The sequence below is a fragment of the Lycorma delicatula genome, chromosome 3 (genome assembly GCF_047948215.1).
Source record: "Lycorma delicatula isolate Av1 chromosome 3, ASM4794821v1, whole genome shotgun sequence".
Lineage (NCBI taxonomy): Eukaryota > Metazoa > Arthropoda > Insecta > Hemiptera > Fulgoridae > Lycorma > Lycorma delicatula.
Genome location: NC_134457.1, coordinates 76,641,214 through 76,656,368, shown reverse-complemented (window position 1 = coordinate 76,656,368; position 15,155 = coordinate 76,641,214). Strand labels below are relative to the sequence as shown.

At 30.4% G+C, this 15,155-nt stretch overlaps 1 protein-coding gene across 1 annotated transcript in view; it reads right to left on the bottom strand.

Moving 5' to 3' along the window:
- Positions 1-15,155, bottom strand: part of NaCP60E (Na channel protein 60E) — a 934,708-nt gene that overhangs the window by 279,587 nt on the left and 639,966 nt on the right. Inside the window, exon 5 of the mRNA XM_075359144.1 lies at positions 5,571-5,645. Coding sequence (XP_075215259.1) covers positions 5,571-5,645 — 75 coding nt within the window. The remainder of the gene's footprint in view (positions 1-5,570; positions 5,646-15,155) is intronic.

Genomic DNA, 15,155 nt, shown 5'->3' with positions numbered 1-15,155 from the left:
ACAATATTAAAAAAAAGCAAAAGATAAAGTTATTAATATACTCGTGTGTGTGTATATTTTTATATATATATATATGAGAGAGAAATATAATTCAGCACTGGTGTTATTAAGTTTATATTATAATTGTATGTAGTACTACACAGCAATATTATTTTATATTTTCAAGTTTTATATTGTAAAAACAATAACTGAATCCTTTGTGGAGTAAAACCGTAAAGTTTTATCAAAGTTAACCTAGAAATATTTGTTAATATCAGTTTGTTTGGATTTAAAAATTGATGTTCTGGGTTATGAAAACACTCTAAGATAAACATGTATTATTTGCTTATGTTCAATATGTATAGTATATTTTTTGTTTTATTTAAATTTTGTTTGAAAGTATATATGTTTTAGATTTAAAAACTTTACAAGCAAACATAGAAGATTAAAATATGAATACAGCTCTATATAATCTATCTAAAAATTTAATTAAAATCTTTAATATCCTAGTAAAAAGATAAACAATTGAAAACATTGTTTTCCTTTGATTAAAAGACAGGAATTAATAAAAATCTATTCACCTTATATGTATTCATAAATGTGAAAATAAAAATTTCATTATTGACATAGAAGTAAATTAAATTACTGATATATAACTAAATTTTAAATATAAAAATCTTATCGTTAAAAATAATTTATCAAATCAAGAGACATTATCACTTGTTATAAATTAAGTCGTCTAGAAATTTCACAGTGTCGGTATATAAACGCGTTTGTTGAACTATAAATTACGTTCGATTGAATGGATTATAACTAAATTTTACACAATTATTTCTTGAAGTCAGGAAAAGTTCACTGAAGAAGAAAATCAGCCCAGGTATTGAGTCACTATATTGGAAAATATTGTATTTACGTCGTTACAAAGAAATATGAAGAACTCTTTTCATGACCGGTCAACTGTGGTTAATTATGTAGTGGAATAATTTACTTCAATTTATAGCTTACTAAAACGTTATGAAAATACATTATATTTCATCTTACTTTCAAAAAGTGTCATAATATGAATATTTTAATTACATTCCTGTACCTTTTTAAAGAAATGCGGAAGATATAATAATGGAGGCAGTGAGGCTGTTGATCTCCATTTCTAATCAATTGGTTAGAATATTTATCTAATAATATTATAAGATTATTTGCAAAATTCATTTAAAAATCATATTTTATGTTGTAGTTGTTTCCAAAAAAATCACTGTCAGTATCTATAGTTTTTGTTATGTACTTAAAGAAATTTAACAGATAAAACGAGACTAAAATATGTGCAAAAATATTCGATTTAGCGTAATGTCCTATTCTTCAAACCATTCATTTTACTTCATACATAATTTTGATGGAAGTAATACAAATAAACTTAAAAAAGTTATAAGTCATAAGTTATAAGTTATAAAGTCATTAAAACGAAGTTCTAAAAAAAATTATTCTGTAGGTAAGAAACATTATTGCATCAAAAGTTAGACTCCGTGAATTTATTAAAAATTTCTTTCAATTTTTTAATTAATTTTAGAAGAATCCATCCAGGGCCGGACTCGATAGAAAAGTAAAAATGTTGTCTAGGCCCCTTAATTCGGAGGGGCTAAACTTCAGCACATTTTATTTTATCTTTAATAATGTATAATATATAATCTTTAAATAATACAAGTAGATATCATCTTAATAATTGAAAAAGTGTCTAAATCGGGTTAGTGCCATTGACCGATTCAAGGGAGGGCCTTAGAGGTTAACGTGGTGTACTTTTTAAAAAGATAAAAAGTAAGTAATACCTACAAAATTAAAAAAAAAAAATGTAAAAACATTATATTATTTTAAATCAAATAAAAATATAAGAAGGCAGCCTTTTTGTTTTTTTTTCTGGTGCTACAAAGTAAATTTCCGGACTATCTTTTTGTTTGAAGTTGACCTCAACTTATACAAACAGAGCTCCAAGCTTAGATTTTGTTTCGGGCCTGGTAAAGGCTTAATCTGGTACTGGATCCATTCCTCTCCCTCTAATTTTTGCTGATTTTTCACTTCACAAAAAGTTTATTAGGATATAAAAACATATAACATTTAAACAGATTATAAGAAGAAATAAAAAAATTATTAGAGCATTTAAACAAATTTTTATCTAAAACAAATTTCTGAACTTATTTTGAGCCCACCACCCGCTTAAAAATATAGATTTTCGTCATTTTCACGGTTTTTTTATTCTATAAACAATTCACGGGAAAAAAATTGAAACATACATTTTTTTTTGAACTTCCTCAGTCTACTACATTTTTTTTTGTTGGGTATTAGAATATTTTTTTTTGTGTCCTTGCTAATGTCGGTTTCTATCAAAATTTTGAGTTGTATTAATTTTTTTAAATAAAAAACCAATTGTTTAAAAAAAAGTTGTTTGAAAGTCCCTAGTTGAAACAGTTTTATTTCAACGAATGAAATTTTAACGTGCAAAGTTTTTAGAGTAAAAATTTATTTCTCGCTATAATACAAAAAGTTACTATTGGAGAAGAGATAAATAAATTCATACGAGTAAAGCTAATAATTGATAAAAATCAAAATTATCAGATAAAATCATTTACTATAAATTTATAAAAATAACGTAAATACAACTAATATTTTCAAATTACAGATCATTATAATTTACTTCACTTTTTTCATCAGAAAGTAAGATTCTTTACCTTCTGATTTAAAGGATTCATCAGAATCTTATCATCAATCTACAACTTACGGACAAAGTTTTCCACACATTTTTTTTTATTGCAATCACGTTTTTTATTTATGTTTGCAGTGGTGACTAACCGCACATTAGACAGACACTCGAGGCCCTGCTTAATAGCTAAATTTTAAAGTTAACAGCTCTACGATACTGTCTGGCAAGTTATGTATTGTTGGGAATTGTAACTAATAACAGAACCTGTTTTGACGTTTCAGAGACTCTACTAGCTGTAACATCTTCGGATTGCCAAGAACAAGGCAAAGCAGCCATGTGCTTGACAGTGAAACACTCTGCTACCAATATGCCCTAATTGATAAAACTGCGAAGATATTTAGAAAAACATTTAAAAAAATATCATATGGGTTAATCAAAATAGAATTTCATATTTTATTGAATAAAAAGTTAATATAATTTTTCAGTTACCAATAAATTGTTTCTGCAATTATATTTGTACTTTGTTTTCTATCAAGACCAAAATGTTTATTATCAAAATAAATAAAAAATAAAAAAATAAAAAATTAATTGTATTTGTGAATTATCAATTAATTTTCTATTACATGTTAAAACTGAATTGTTATGTTAGAAAAATTATAAAAAACGGTTTTTTTTAAAGAAAATATTATCGTTTTAAAAAGTAGAACACATTTATTTACTAATTAGAATGTTTTTTTTTCATTTTTTATGAAAAATATGTTTTTAAACTGAACAGGTTTAATCAGAATGAGTAGTATCGATTTATTAAAAAATAATAATATATTTTTGAACGGGATGTGGTTTTTTTTAATATTTAGGACAAACATCTAACAGATTGTTTGAACACAAAGACAATAAAGTTCTGGCCAATGATGAACATTATTAAACGAAGCCTTCTAACAGTTTTTTCCATAAAGGTGGTATTATTAAAAATTCCTAACAATGGGTATTTTAATTAATAAGCAACACTTCATTAGTTTCACTCGTATTTGTTATTTGTAATAATACATCGATATTTCTTCTTTTGTTAGTAAAATCATTTTATGGTTTTCTAAAATTAGGTACCGACCGAATAGATTCCGATTTCGATGATTTTAATAAAGCTAAAGAATCTAAAAATACATTACCGTTACAATATCCTGTCTATTTTTACCTGTAATCATGTTACGTGTACCTACGCATTCGTATACTATCTGGTTATATTTATTATTTCATATACGTCGACTAGATCAAATAGGTAAAATTAATTTGTAAAGCGATTAATTATTTTTCATGTTAAATTTTCACGAATACGTCAATCCGGGTTTAGCTTCAGAGAATATAAAATTTATTCATAAACTATTTAAAACTGTAATCAGATGTTTAAAGATGGATTTCTTTCACATCATAATTTACAGTTCGTCTGGATCTAGATCATTAGTTCAGTTTCTTCTGCTAGAAATTAAAAAGAACAACCGTCATGAAGTTTGAAATTATTAATATTGGTGCAGTTAATATTTATATTTCATTAGGCAGAGTAGAAAAATCGATAATTAAAAATATAATTGCACTTTCCCCTGATGGCTTTTAGCACCCGCTTCCACTATACATACAACGCGTGTGCCTGCACACACACACACACACACACACACACACACACACACACACACACACACACACACACACACACACACACACACACACACACACACACACACACACACACACACACACACACACACACACACATTAAGATTATGAGATGAATATTCAACTGTATAATATTCAAACTATATAGTATTCACCTATATAATATTTAATTAAATTATTATTTAACAATAGGTTTTAAATACAAATATTTAAATAGAAAAAAAAATGTTTTTTTAAAATTACGTACGTATATGCCTATTATTCTCATTAATTATAGATTTTAGATGAAGGTGAAAATTGTACTATTGCATCACTTCATTTTTTACTGTATAGTTCATAAATTTATAATTCCATAAATTGCAATTACGTGTAGTGATATCGATTTAAATCACAGTTTTAGAAATTTCAGATGATCAAGAATAAAATAACAAGTTTAATTATTTAATTCGTAAATAATAAATTCATAAAAAAATTTTACCTAATTCTTTAGAAAGTTATAAAAAATGATAAGGATAAAACTTATAATAATAACAAATTTTATTTTTAACAATAAAATAACTATTTTAAGCCTTTGTATAGTACAATAAACACGGATTACACAAAACACTTATGTGCACATAACATAAATATATTACACACAAGTTACGTGAATGAACGTAGATAACATCAATCAACGCACAATATTTGCAACAGGTAACAAAATGTACATGCAGCACCAAAAATCATTTTGAAAACACACAATTTGCGGTTGTAGCATTAAATATTCCATTTAGAATTAAAGCTATCAACTATTTTTCTTTTGCAAGCACTCGAATTTGTGCCAAAGACATCCAACTCATTGCGGCTGCAAAAAGAATTTAATACATGGACGCAAATTTTCAAAGGAGTTAAATTTCCATTTTATGGAGATAAATATACTTCGACTTTTGCTTACACCGTTAGATATGTTTAGTCTAAAGGAGATATTTCGACGTCAAAATAAACATTCAGAGCCTTGTACACAAAAAGCCTATGGTACGTGGTTTTTCTTGTTCTTAGAGTAGTAATATCCAGAGCCTTGCGTTCCTCTTTATAAGACCAATCGCTCTCATACAGGCGTTGATGATGCAACGCTAATAATAGATTAATCTCAATAGCTTCAGCTTGCTAACTAGTTATCTCTCTACCGTATCTCCATATAAAAATATTAATAATAATAATAATAAAAAATGATTATAAAATATGAATATTGACTCACCGAGCACCTGTCATATTTCCACAAAGCATTGGCTCTTCTTCTACATATATCCAATTCGTTTCATTTGAAATCCACCTGAAAAAAAATAAATAGAACAATTATTAATTTTTAACTTTTACAGTAATTTATAAATATTAACAGAATAAAGAAATGCATATTATTATGACACAGATTTTTATTAAATTACAAAAAAAAATCGAGGGGCATCGCTAGCGCCCCCTAGGGCAAGTATAATAGAGAGGCGGCGACGCTACCTTTATAATCTTTAAAATAGGGGTTTCGAAACTTTCCGTATCTTAAAATTCATTTTATTAAATAAATAAGAATATTTCGGATATATTAATAATTTTTGTATTTATAATTTTGGATGTTATAATTGTGAGTTCGACACACGACTTAGTTAAGTTAAGACGTATTTTTATTGATCTGCCATACTAGTTTTTAGTTTGAAATTATTTCATTTCATTAGTTAGTTTTGTTTTCCTCCAATTAGAAAAGATTTTTAGGTTGTTTTGCCAGTAACTAGTTGTTTATTTTGTGTAATTGATTATTTTTATTTATTTGCCTTGGGTAGCCTATCTGGGCCATAGGTTATCAGGTGGTTTCGTGATTGAATTCCACCTCTTTTAGTGGGTTTTTATCAGTGTTGTGTTTTGTTAAGTGTTTAATTGTGGTTTATTGGAAATTATTATAACTTCTAATAGTTAATTCAGAACATAATTTGTTTACCCTAGTAACGGTCGCCATCTTGCTGCAATGTGATTGGTCGCCCTGTTTTCGCGCCGGCCTATTGCCTTGTCCTAATTGGCTCGTTTTACTGTTTACGCTTTTCTCTGATTGGGCTTTATTATTCGTTGTAAACAACTACTACGTTAGTTGGTTATTTATCGTTTATAATTTCTTTTTAAGTAATTAGTGTGTGTTATGTCAGGAAAAGATAAACGGGATAGCCCAAGTGGGACAAATAGCCCATTCCTATCGGTGAGATATTAACTGAGGTGCGAACTGATGATTCGTCCTCATAAGAGGAGGAACCGGGGGCTGGAGTGTCCGGTGTTTCGACTCAAGCGGTTGAAATTAATGGTGAATTTCGTAAGATTCTCGGGTGTCAAGAGAATTCTGCTCTATTTCCGCATAAATTTAATGAACAGTATGATATGCAATCACGCGTATGATTACTCGTGTAATCAACGGTGATACACGCAATTTTTGGACAGTTCTAAAAATGGAACATTAGGTTCATGAATACTGGTTACCTTTGTGTTGAGTGATTTTAAATCATTTTCCGTTGCACTAGTTTATGGGTATGAGGCCAGCTGTAAGGCCTGCTGAAGTGAGAGCAATCATAGAGAAAGAAAAGGTTTCAGTTCCCGTTGTTGCGTCTCATTGTAAGCCATATGCTGAGGTACTGTGAGAAAAGCGGGAGGCGAGTTTAAACTGAAAGAAACCGGACGTAGATTTCGTAAATTTAAAAGAGAGGGTTTCTGGTAATTCAACCAAGAAGATGAGGTAGGAATTTCAGATCCCTTCGAGAAAAGAAGGCTGGAAATTCAAAACATTCGTGAAACTAAAAAGGAGTTAGTTGTCGTAGCGAAGATAAATTGAAGTCATTTCAGACCCCTCGAAGTCGGTAAAACCGATATAAAAGTCGACCCCAAACGGAAGAGGTGCTCTAGGGTCATCGTTTATGAAATAGACAGGTGTTCATCTGAGGATGAGTTGATGACTCTGATACGTGAACAAAATAATCAGATGACAGAAATGGACTCTAAGTCCAACATTCGATTACTGTTTAAAACGGATAGTCGCAAGGCCGAGCATTACCACGACGTGTTCGAGGTAGGTCCTGAAATCTGCAAACGCTTTGTTGCTGAAGGTTTGTTTGTTGACTTCTTTTCTCGCAAGGTCAAGGACTGTTTAGATGTCCACCGCTGCTTTAAATGATGCCACTACGAACACAGGGTGAAGTTCTGTAAGTAACTTGCAACAGTGTGCGAGAATTGTAGAGAGGAAGGACACAAGTGTGATGATTATTCCAAAACGTCAGAGGGTCCTTCTTGTGTGAAATATAAACGCAAACGTAAGGACTAAAAACACTCTGTGAATAGTAAGGATTGGGTTTTTATTGGTGGGTTGTCGATAGGTATATGAATTCTTTGGCGTTACATGGTTAAATTCGGTCAGTTAAATGCACAGGTTGTTTAAGTTGTACAGATAGAGCTAGGTGAGGTTGTCCTTTGTAGGGGTTTGGATGTTGTTCTTCTTCAACATCCATATATTGTGTCTCGTGAACGGCCAGGTTTTTATGATTATTGGAAACGATTCAACTGTGGCTCTGCCAATATGTCCGTTGTTGTGTGCAAAATGATAATGTTGCTGACGGTGATTGGTAGTTACTGAACTATTTCACAAGAGGCGATCTTGGAAATTGTGGGAGTGAAACCAGTCGATATTCTTGCGGTAGAAAGGCAGGAACGGTATGCTGCTAGGAAGTTGGGTGAGATGACTTCCGAAAAGATCCAGGAATCGAACCACATGGATTTGATTTATGGCAAACTAGAGGAATGAGACAGAATACGGGTGATATATGCACGATCTCTTCTCAAATATTAGGTACTTGCGGTGCGCCCCCTGGATTTCCCCAAACAAGTAGGTCATACAGTTTCTTTCGGGAAACAGCGCTTCTCGGGACAAGTTGGCGAGATTCGGCCTGTTTGATACGGGTTTATGCCTGCAGTACGAGGAGTTAGATGACACTTTTCATGTGCTATATGATTGCGTGAAATATGATGAGAAGCGTAATGAGATCATTTGTCGACTGAACATCCACGGGTTAGTATTGTATTACCTCCTACGAGGCTACCACCGTATTGGGAAAGGCTCTTCCAATCGATTTAGTGATGAAAGTTCGAGCAGCCATGTGGAAATTGAGGCCGGGAGGCTAAAGTATTTGGGATGCGGTTTTGAGCCGGGCTAGTACCGGAGCGGAACGGTGATCACAATGTACCGGATCTAAATTTCGTTCAGTTGCCCATCTCCCGCCTGCAAAAGAGGCTGCAGAGCCTCGGGATGGAAGCATAGCATCTGGAATGGCATGACTAAGGGAAACCACGACTAAGAGAAGATCTTTGTATAAGTTTATACAGGATTTGGGGGGATGGTATGCCTTAATCTCGTTTTTAAGAGCAACGAGTGCCCGGATGCTCACCAACCACGCTAACTTGAACCATAATCTGTTTCGGTTCCGCCTGGCAGCTGATTAGCTGTGCGTCTGCGGAGAGGATAGGTGTATGTGATTTCAGTTCCTTCACTCAACGATTGTGGATTCAGTCTTCTTTAAGACTAACTGAGATGTGTTTTGTTTCTACGTGTCCACCTTTGTTAGAAGTACACCGTGGGAATGTCGCTTGCGGCATTCGCATTGGTAGCATCCTGGCCGAGGCGAGACTGAAAAATGTCTGCTACCGAGGTTTTCCTTACCACCGGTAAACCCATCTGGACTAGGTAGAGAGGGATGCGTGGCGACCGGAAACGTCACGGGGTTGGTGTCTTCCCCTTCGAGTCAGGATATATGAATTGTGTTTAAGAACCCTGAATAAAAACTTCATCTTCTTCTTCTTCCTGATGTTTAGGGTTTTCACCCATTATGATTACACAAGCTAATCTTTCCATCTTTTCCTTGGGCGTCCTAAATTTCTGCGTCCTGTTGGCTTATACTTGTATAGTAGTTTAGGTATTGTCTCTTCTGCCATTCTATCAGCATGATTTGTACAATTTAGTCTGTATATTCGATTTTGGGTTTTTTTTGCACTTTTAGTCCAGTCGATTGCAATGAAAAGGGGAGGTACACAACTAGATGTTACAAGAGTCCTAAATCCAAAATTTCAATATTGTAACGGCTAATCGTGAGTTATCCGAGATACATTCACACATACAGTACGTACGTACAGGCGTTAAATAGAAACTAGTCAAAATGGATTCACTGATGGTCAAAATGGATATTTCCGTTGAAATCTGAAAACCGAAATTTTTCGCGATCACCATATTTTCTTTTCTTCGTGCAAGGAAGTAAAAACATACAGATTCCTAGCTAAATTAACTTTTTTCTAGAAAAGAAAATGCTTGGACAATATTTAAACCAATTTATAGTCGCAAATTTCTTTTATATAAATTACGAATAAAATGTAAATTATACGAATTTGATGAAACATTTTCATACATTACACAAAATACTACATTTAATAAATTTTTGATCTCCTTTCTGAATGACCCAAAAAACTACTGAAAAAGTCCACAGAGTCGTGAATAATATAATCAAAGTCTTGGAGGAGATTTAGTTCTTGTTGCTTGTGTCTTTGAACATAGTTCGAAAACGTTTGATGTAAATGCCTCATTCAAACAAAAATAAAGAAAGATTACTTAGCTCAGGTTTTCTATTTGAATAAGTTTTTCAAGTCTTATCTCACAAACATATTTTACATCTTAAATTTCCATCAAAAAGCAATATGTCTGAAGAACGTATTCTGGCGTCAATTTGAAGAAATATATTTTGTTTATTCACTTCTTTCAACTCATCAACATTAACAGACGATATTTAAATATGATTACACTATGCAAATTTAAGTGTAATTTAAAATTTTTTAGAGGTATATCTGGGGATTATTTAAGAAATGCTAAAGAAATAAAGAATGAGTAAGAATGAAAATTAAAATTCATGTAATCTTCATGTTTCGTACAGGAGCCATATTTCCACTTTTTTTCTTGATAATTTTCTACTTATATATTTTTTTACAAACGGAAAAATGAAATAATTTTTAAATCATAAGTTCAACAACTTTATAGAATCTGAAGGGAAATGTTCAATTATCAAAGAAACGTTTGATATACGAAAATGTATTTAAATATATCAGGAATTTAAAATTCAGTATAAGAAAAAATCAACAATTTAACGTTCGAAATTTTTAAATTGTTTTAAAATCCAAACTGCTTCGTAATAACCATTTTATAATTCTAATTTATCCATTCTGATCATTAAGAATAAAATCCGTAGGTTTTTCGCAATATACCAGCTAAAATAACCAAACAATCCAATTTAAGAAGCATCTATTCAATAATGAGATGTTACGTAGTTCATAATGCCAATATTAGATAAAACAAAACTTCTAACTAGTCTCTTAGCTACAAAATATTACTAGCAAATACAAACAACTAGAAAAACAGAAGAGCTGCAAGAAGAAATGTTATTGAATATCTCTTTATCAAAACGTTTCACAAAAGATAGACATATCTATAAAAAACTTATCTATTTATTACATACCTATTAATTCAAGAGTAGGTATAACAGAGCAATAAAAAAAATCATCCACTAATCATTTTTGACAAATATGTATTAGTCACAATTGTATTAAGCTGACTCATTAATTAATAATTTTATTAAGTTGCAATTACTTATAACTGTAGAAAAGGCAAACATTAACAATTTAATTTAAATAAACCTTATACATCCTACAAATTTTCTACATTTCTTTTACAGGAGAGTTTTTTATTCTAAATAGAAATATTTATATCTAAAACAAATAGTATAATTGTAATTAAATAACCGATTACAATACGAACGATTTGTAGTAATTAAATTAACATATAATCTCATTTAAATAAATAATGGAAATTAACACGAACAGAAAGTCATGAATAGAAGCAATTTACTAATCAAATTCAGTCTCATAATTTTACTAAAAATTTTAATCATTACTTACTTAAATGAAGTTATTTATTAAGAAATACTTTTTATAAAATTTTAATTAAATCTCTATTTGTTGACAATAAAGTTTCGTTTTTATGTTTTAATGTAATATATTTATAAAATTTAGGTTTTGTATTTTAATTAAATAATTTACATAGACGGTAATGATATTTAGATTATTATTTATGAATAATTTAGAATTGAGAATGAAAATAAAGTAACTTCAAATATTGCAACACCCAATAATATGTGAGGAATATATAATCAGAAGTGGGCTATGTAAGCATAATATCTTTTAATTTATTGGTTTTGTTTCTGTAGTTAATATCACAAACAGTTTGCTCGAAAATGTACACTATTTAATTTCTAATGAAAACATTTAGATTTTATGTTCATATATGTTTCTGACATTATAACAGCGTACGACATAAATGAATATAGAAGTGTTATTATGTAAACACGTTTATGTATATTTCATGTGAAACGTTTATTTTACGACTATGGGAATAGATTTCATTAAAATTTAGTTATTTCATAAGCTAGGTAGGTGCCAATCACCCGGTTAAATATTTAAATTAAAATCTAGTCTACAAACTTTCTATACACAAAAAAATGCACTTTATTCATAATAATAAAACAACTGGCAAAGTATTGCATGACTTTCCCGGCTGTTAATAGTAAAAATTAAAGTTAGAGAAAAAAGAAAAACACAATATATTTTTTAGAGGTGTGAACGCGAAGATATGTCGAAATTTTCCGGTAGTCGAATCATGGAACCCGTTACAATAGGTGGCTTTCTTATGAAATCCACTTAAAACACCATTCAAAAATATAATGAAAAAACTATTTTGTAATTTGGGGGTTTTATCCATTTACAACCCCATAAAATTGGATAATTCATTCGGTTTGAAAAATAGATATTTTACATAATATAAAAATAATAATTTATTATTATTATTAAAGATCTTTTACTGATTTTGAATAAAAGTCCCCTTAAAACCACGACCTCGTTTATATAGGAGCAAATATCGGACCTTTAATTATTAAATATCACATCATTAGTTTCAAATTATTTAAATATAAAGTGTTACGTTAATATTAAAGTATAAGCTGCCCTATACTATTCGTATTGTATTAAAATATAATATAATATTAAATTTAAACTTGTTTTTCATATTATAACTTATTATAAGGATGTCTACTACAACACGTGTATTATTCGTATTTTTTTTGAAATTTTGTTTTTATAAGATAAGCATTTTTAATATTATTACGTTCTCTTAAATGAAATGTTTTATCTCTTTAAATGTTAATTGGATAATTAAAATTTTAAATAGCAAATGTAATAATATATTTTATTTAGACCGGAACACTCGTTTATAATTATATTTTATGAAATGTCGAAATTAGAATAAAAACGAAAAATATATATATAACCTTTTATTTCAGGATTATTATTATTTTTTCTATTTAGTCTCCGGAACTACCGTAAGGTATTACTTCAGAGGATGAATGAGGATAATATGTGTGAATGTAAATAATGTGTAGTCTTGTACAGTCTCAGGTTGACCATTCCTGAGATTTGTGGTTAATTGAATCCCAACCACCAAAGAACACTGGTATCCACAATCTAGTATTCAACCCCGTAAAAAGGTTTCTCTTACCTTTGCTAGGATTGAACCTTAGCACATTTGACTTTGAAATCAGCTGATTTATGATGACGAGTTAACCACTAGACCAAATCGGTGGGTTTACCAATTAAACCTGCTACTCTTCAAGCGAAATCGAATTGTTACAGCAGTGAATTCAATAATCAGGGACCAGTTACCAATAAAAATAATTTGAGACCAATTAAAATAATTAACTGTTATTTATAAATCTCGATTTTTACATCCTTGTACGAAGTAAAGGAAGCATTGTGATCGCGAAAAATTTCGGTTTTCAGACTTCAACGGAAATTTCCACTTAACCATCCCTGAATCCATTTTGACTACTTTCGGGGTGACGTCTGTACATACGTATGTGCGTTTGTATTTCGCATAACTCAAAAACGATTAGGCGTAGAATGTTGAAATTTTGGATTTAGGAATGTTGTAACATCTAATTATGCACCTTCCTTTTGATTGCAATCGACTTGCTTGACCAAAAGTGTCCAAAAAAGCCCAAAATCCAAAGCATTTGAATTTTGTAGTTTTTCTTAACTGTGCAGTAATATGCGCTCATTGAGAACATTTCAACGATAAGTGTTACTTTTTTTCATTGGTTTCAGAGTTATAGCCGTATCATGCCTTATCATATACCTTGAAAATCTCTCAGTGAGAGCTTATTACTTCAGTTCTCCCCAAAAAATTTGAATTGTGGACTATTCAAATTTTTTGGGCTTTTTTGGTCACTTTTGATTCAGTCGACTGCAATCAAAAAGGGAGGTGCACAACTAGATGCTACAATCCTAAATCCAAAACTTAAACACCGTACGGTTAATCGTTCTTAAGTTATGCGAGATACTTATGTATGCACATAGATACCGTACATACATACATACGTACGTACAGACGTTACACCGAAACTAGTCGAAATGGATTGAGGAGTGGTCAAAATGGATATTTCCGTTGAAATCTGAAAACCGAAATTTTCACGATCACAATACTTCCTTTACTTATAGAAATTTCTTGATAGCTCTTATTTATGAAGTATAGACTTTCAAAAAATGTTTTAAATTATTTTTATCGAAGAGCGAAAGAACAATAGATCATAAAACATATATTACAATTTTAAGTGTTAGAGGTTAATTTTTTGAAGAAAAGATTTTGTTTGTTTGTATATGCATCATAAATTCAAATCTGCTTTAATAAAGTTTTCCCTAATATGCCTCAAAGAATTCAAAATTGAGTTTTTTGCGATATTCCCCTACTCCCGTAACGGATTATGAAAAAAATCAACGTCAATGCCCCATATATAGAAATATTTGAGCCAAATTTGAAGAAAATCGGTTCGGTCTATCCTGAGAGTAAGAAGAATAAAACATTGCGACACACACACACACACACACATACATACATATATTTTTGGTCTAGATTTATATGAGTTAGTTGGACGCTAAAACGAAAAGATAAATGAAATGGGGTTTCTGGTTTTTTGAAAACCCGAAACCCTATATTTGATATGATCATCTTCTATTTAGTAGAAGATAATAATTCAGCTACTCTAGCTGTATTCGCCTGGAAAGTAAAAATTAATTACTAAAATGAACTTAAGGTAGTGTTTAGATTTAACAGAATTTATATAAATTTTAAACACAAATATACCCACGTATCTTAGGTAATTATTACAGCCCTGACGAGAATTTATATGTATGAATATAGGAAAGGGAACATAACGTATGACAACCTTTAAATAACATTTCAACTCTTAAATGTAGAAAGATGAAATTTAGCAAATATTTCTACACCAGAACTATCTATTTGTTGGTATGAGATCACTACAATCCCCAAAGTCTTCATAGAGAACAACTCAAAAGTTTTAAATGGAAAGTGTAGGTATGTAAGATAACTTTCTAAAGAGCATTAAGAAACAAACGTTTGGACATAAAAATCTTCGAATTATGACAATCCTAATCAAAATGACTGCCATTTAATAATTTCACAGCAAGTTTCAAAAGTGGTCTACAGTACCTCTTAAAAAACCTCTGCAATGAAACACTAGAAAAATAGAATTTAGCGAATCGTTCTATCTCAAAACGATCTTTTTTTGATATAATATTACCACTTAAAGAGTACTATTGAAATTTATCAAGTAGTTCTGGAGATTTTCAAGCCACAAATTTTATACAAAGGCATATATAT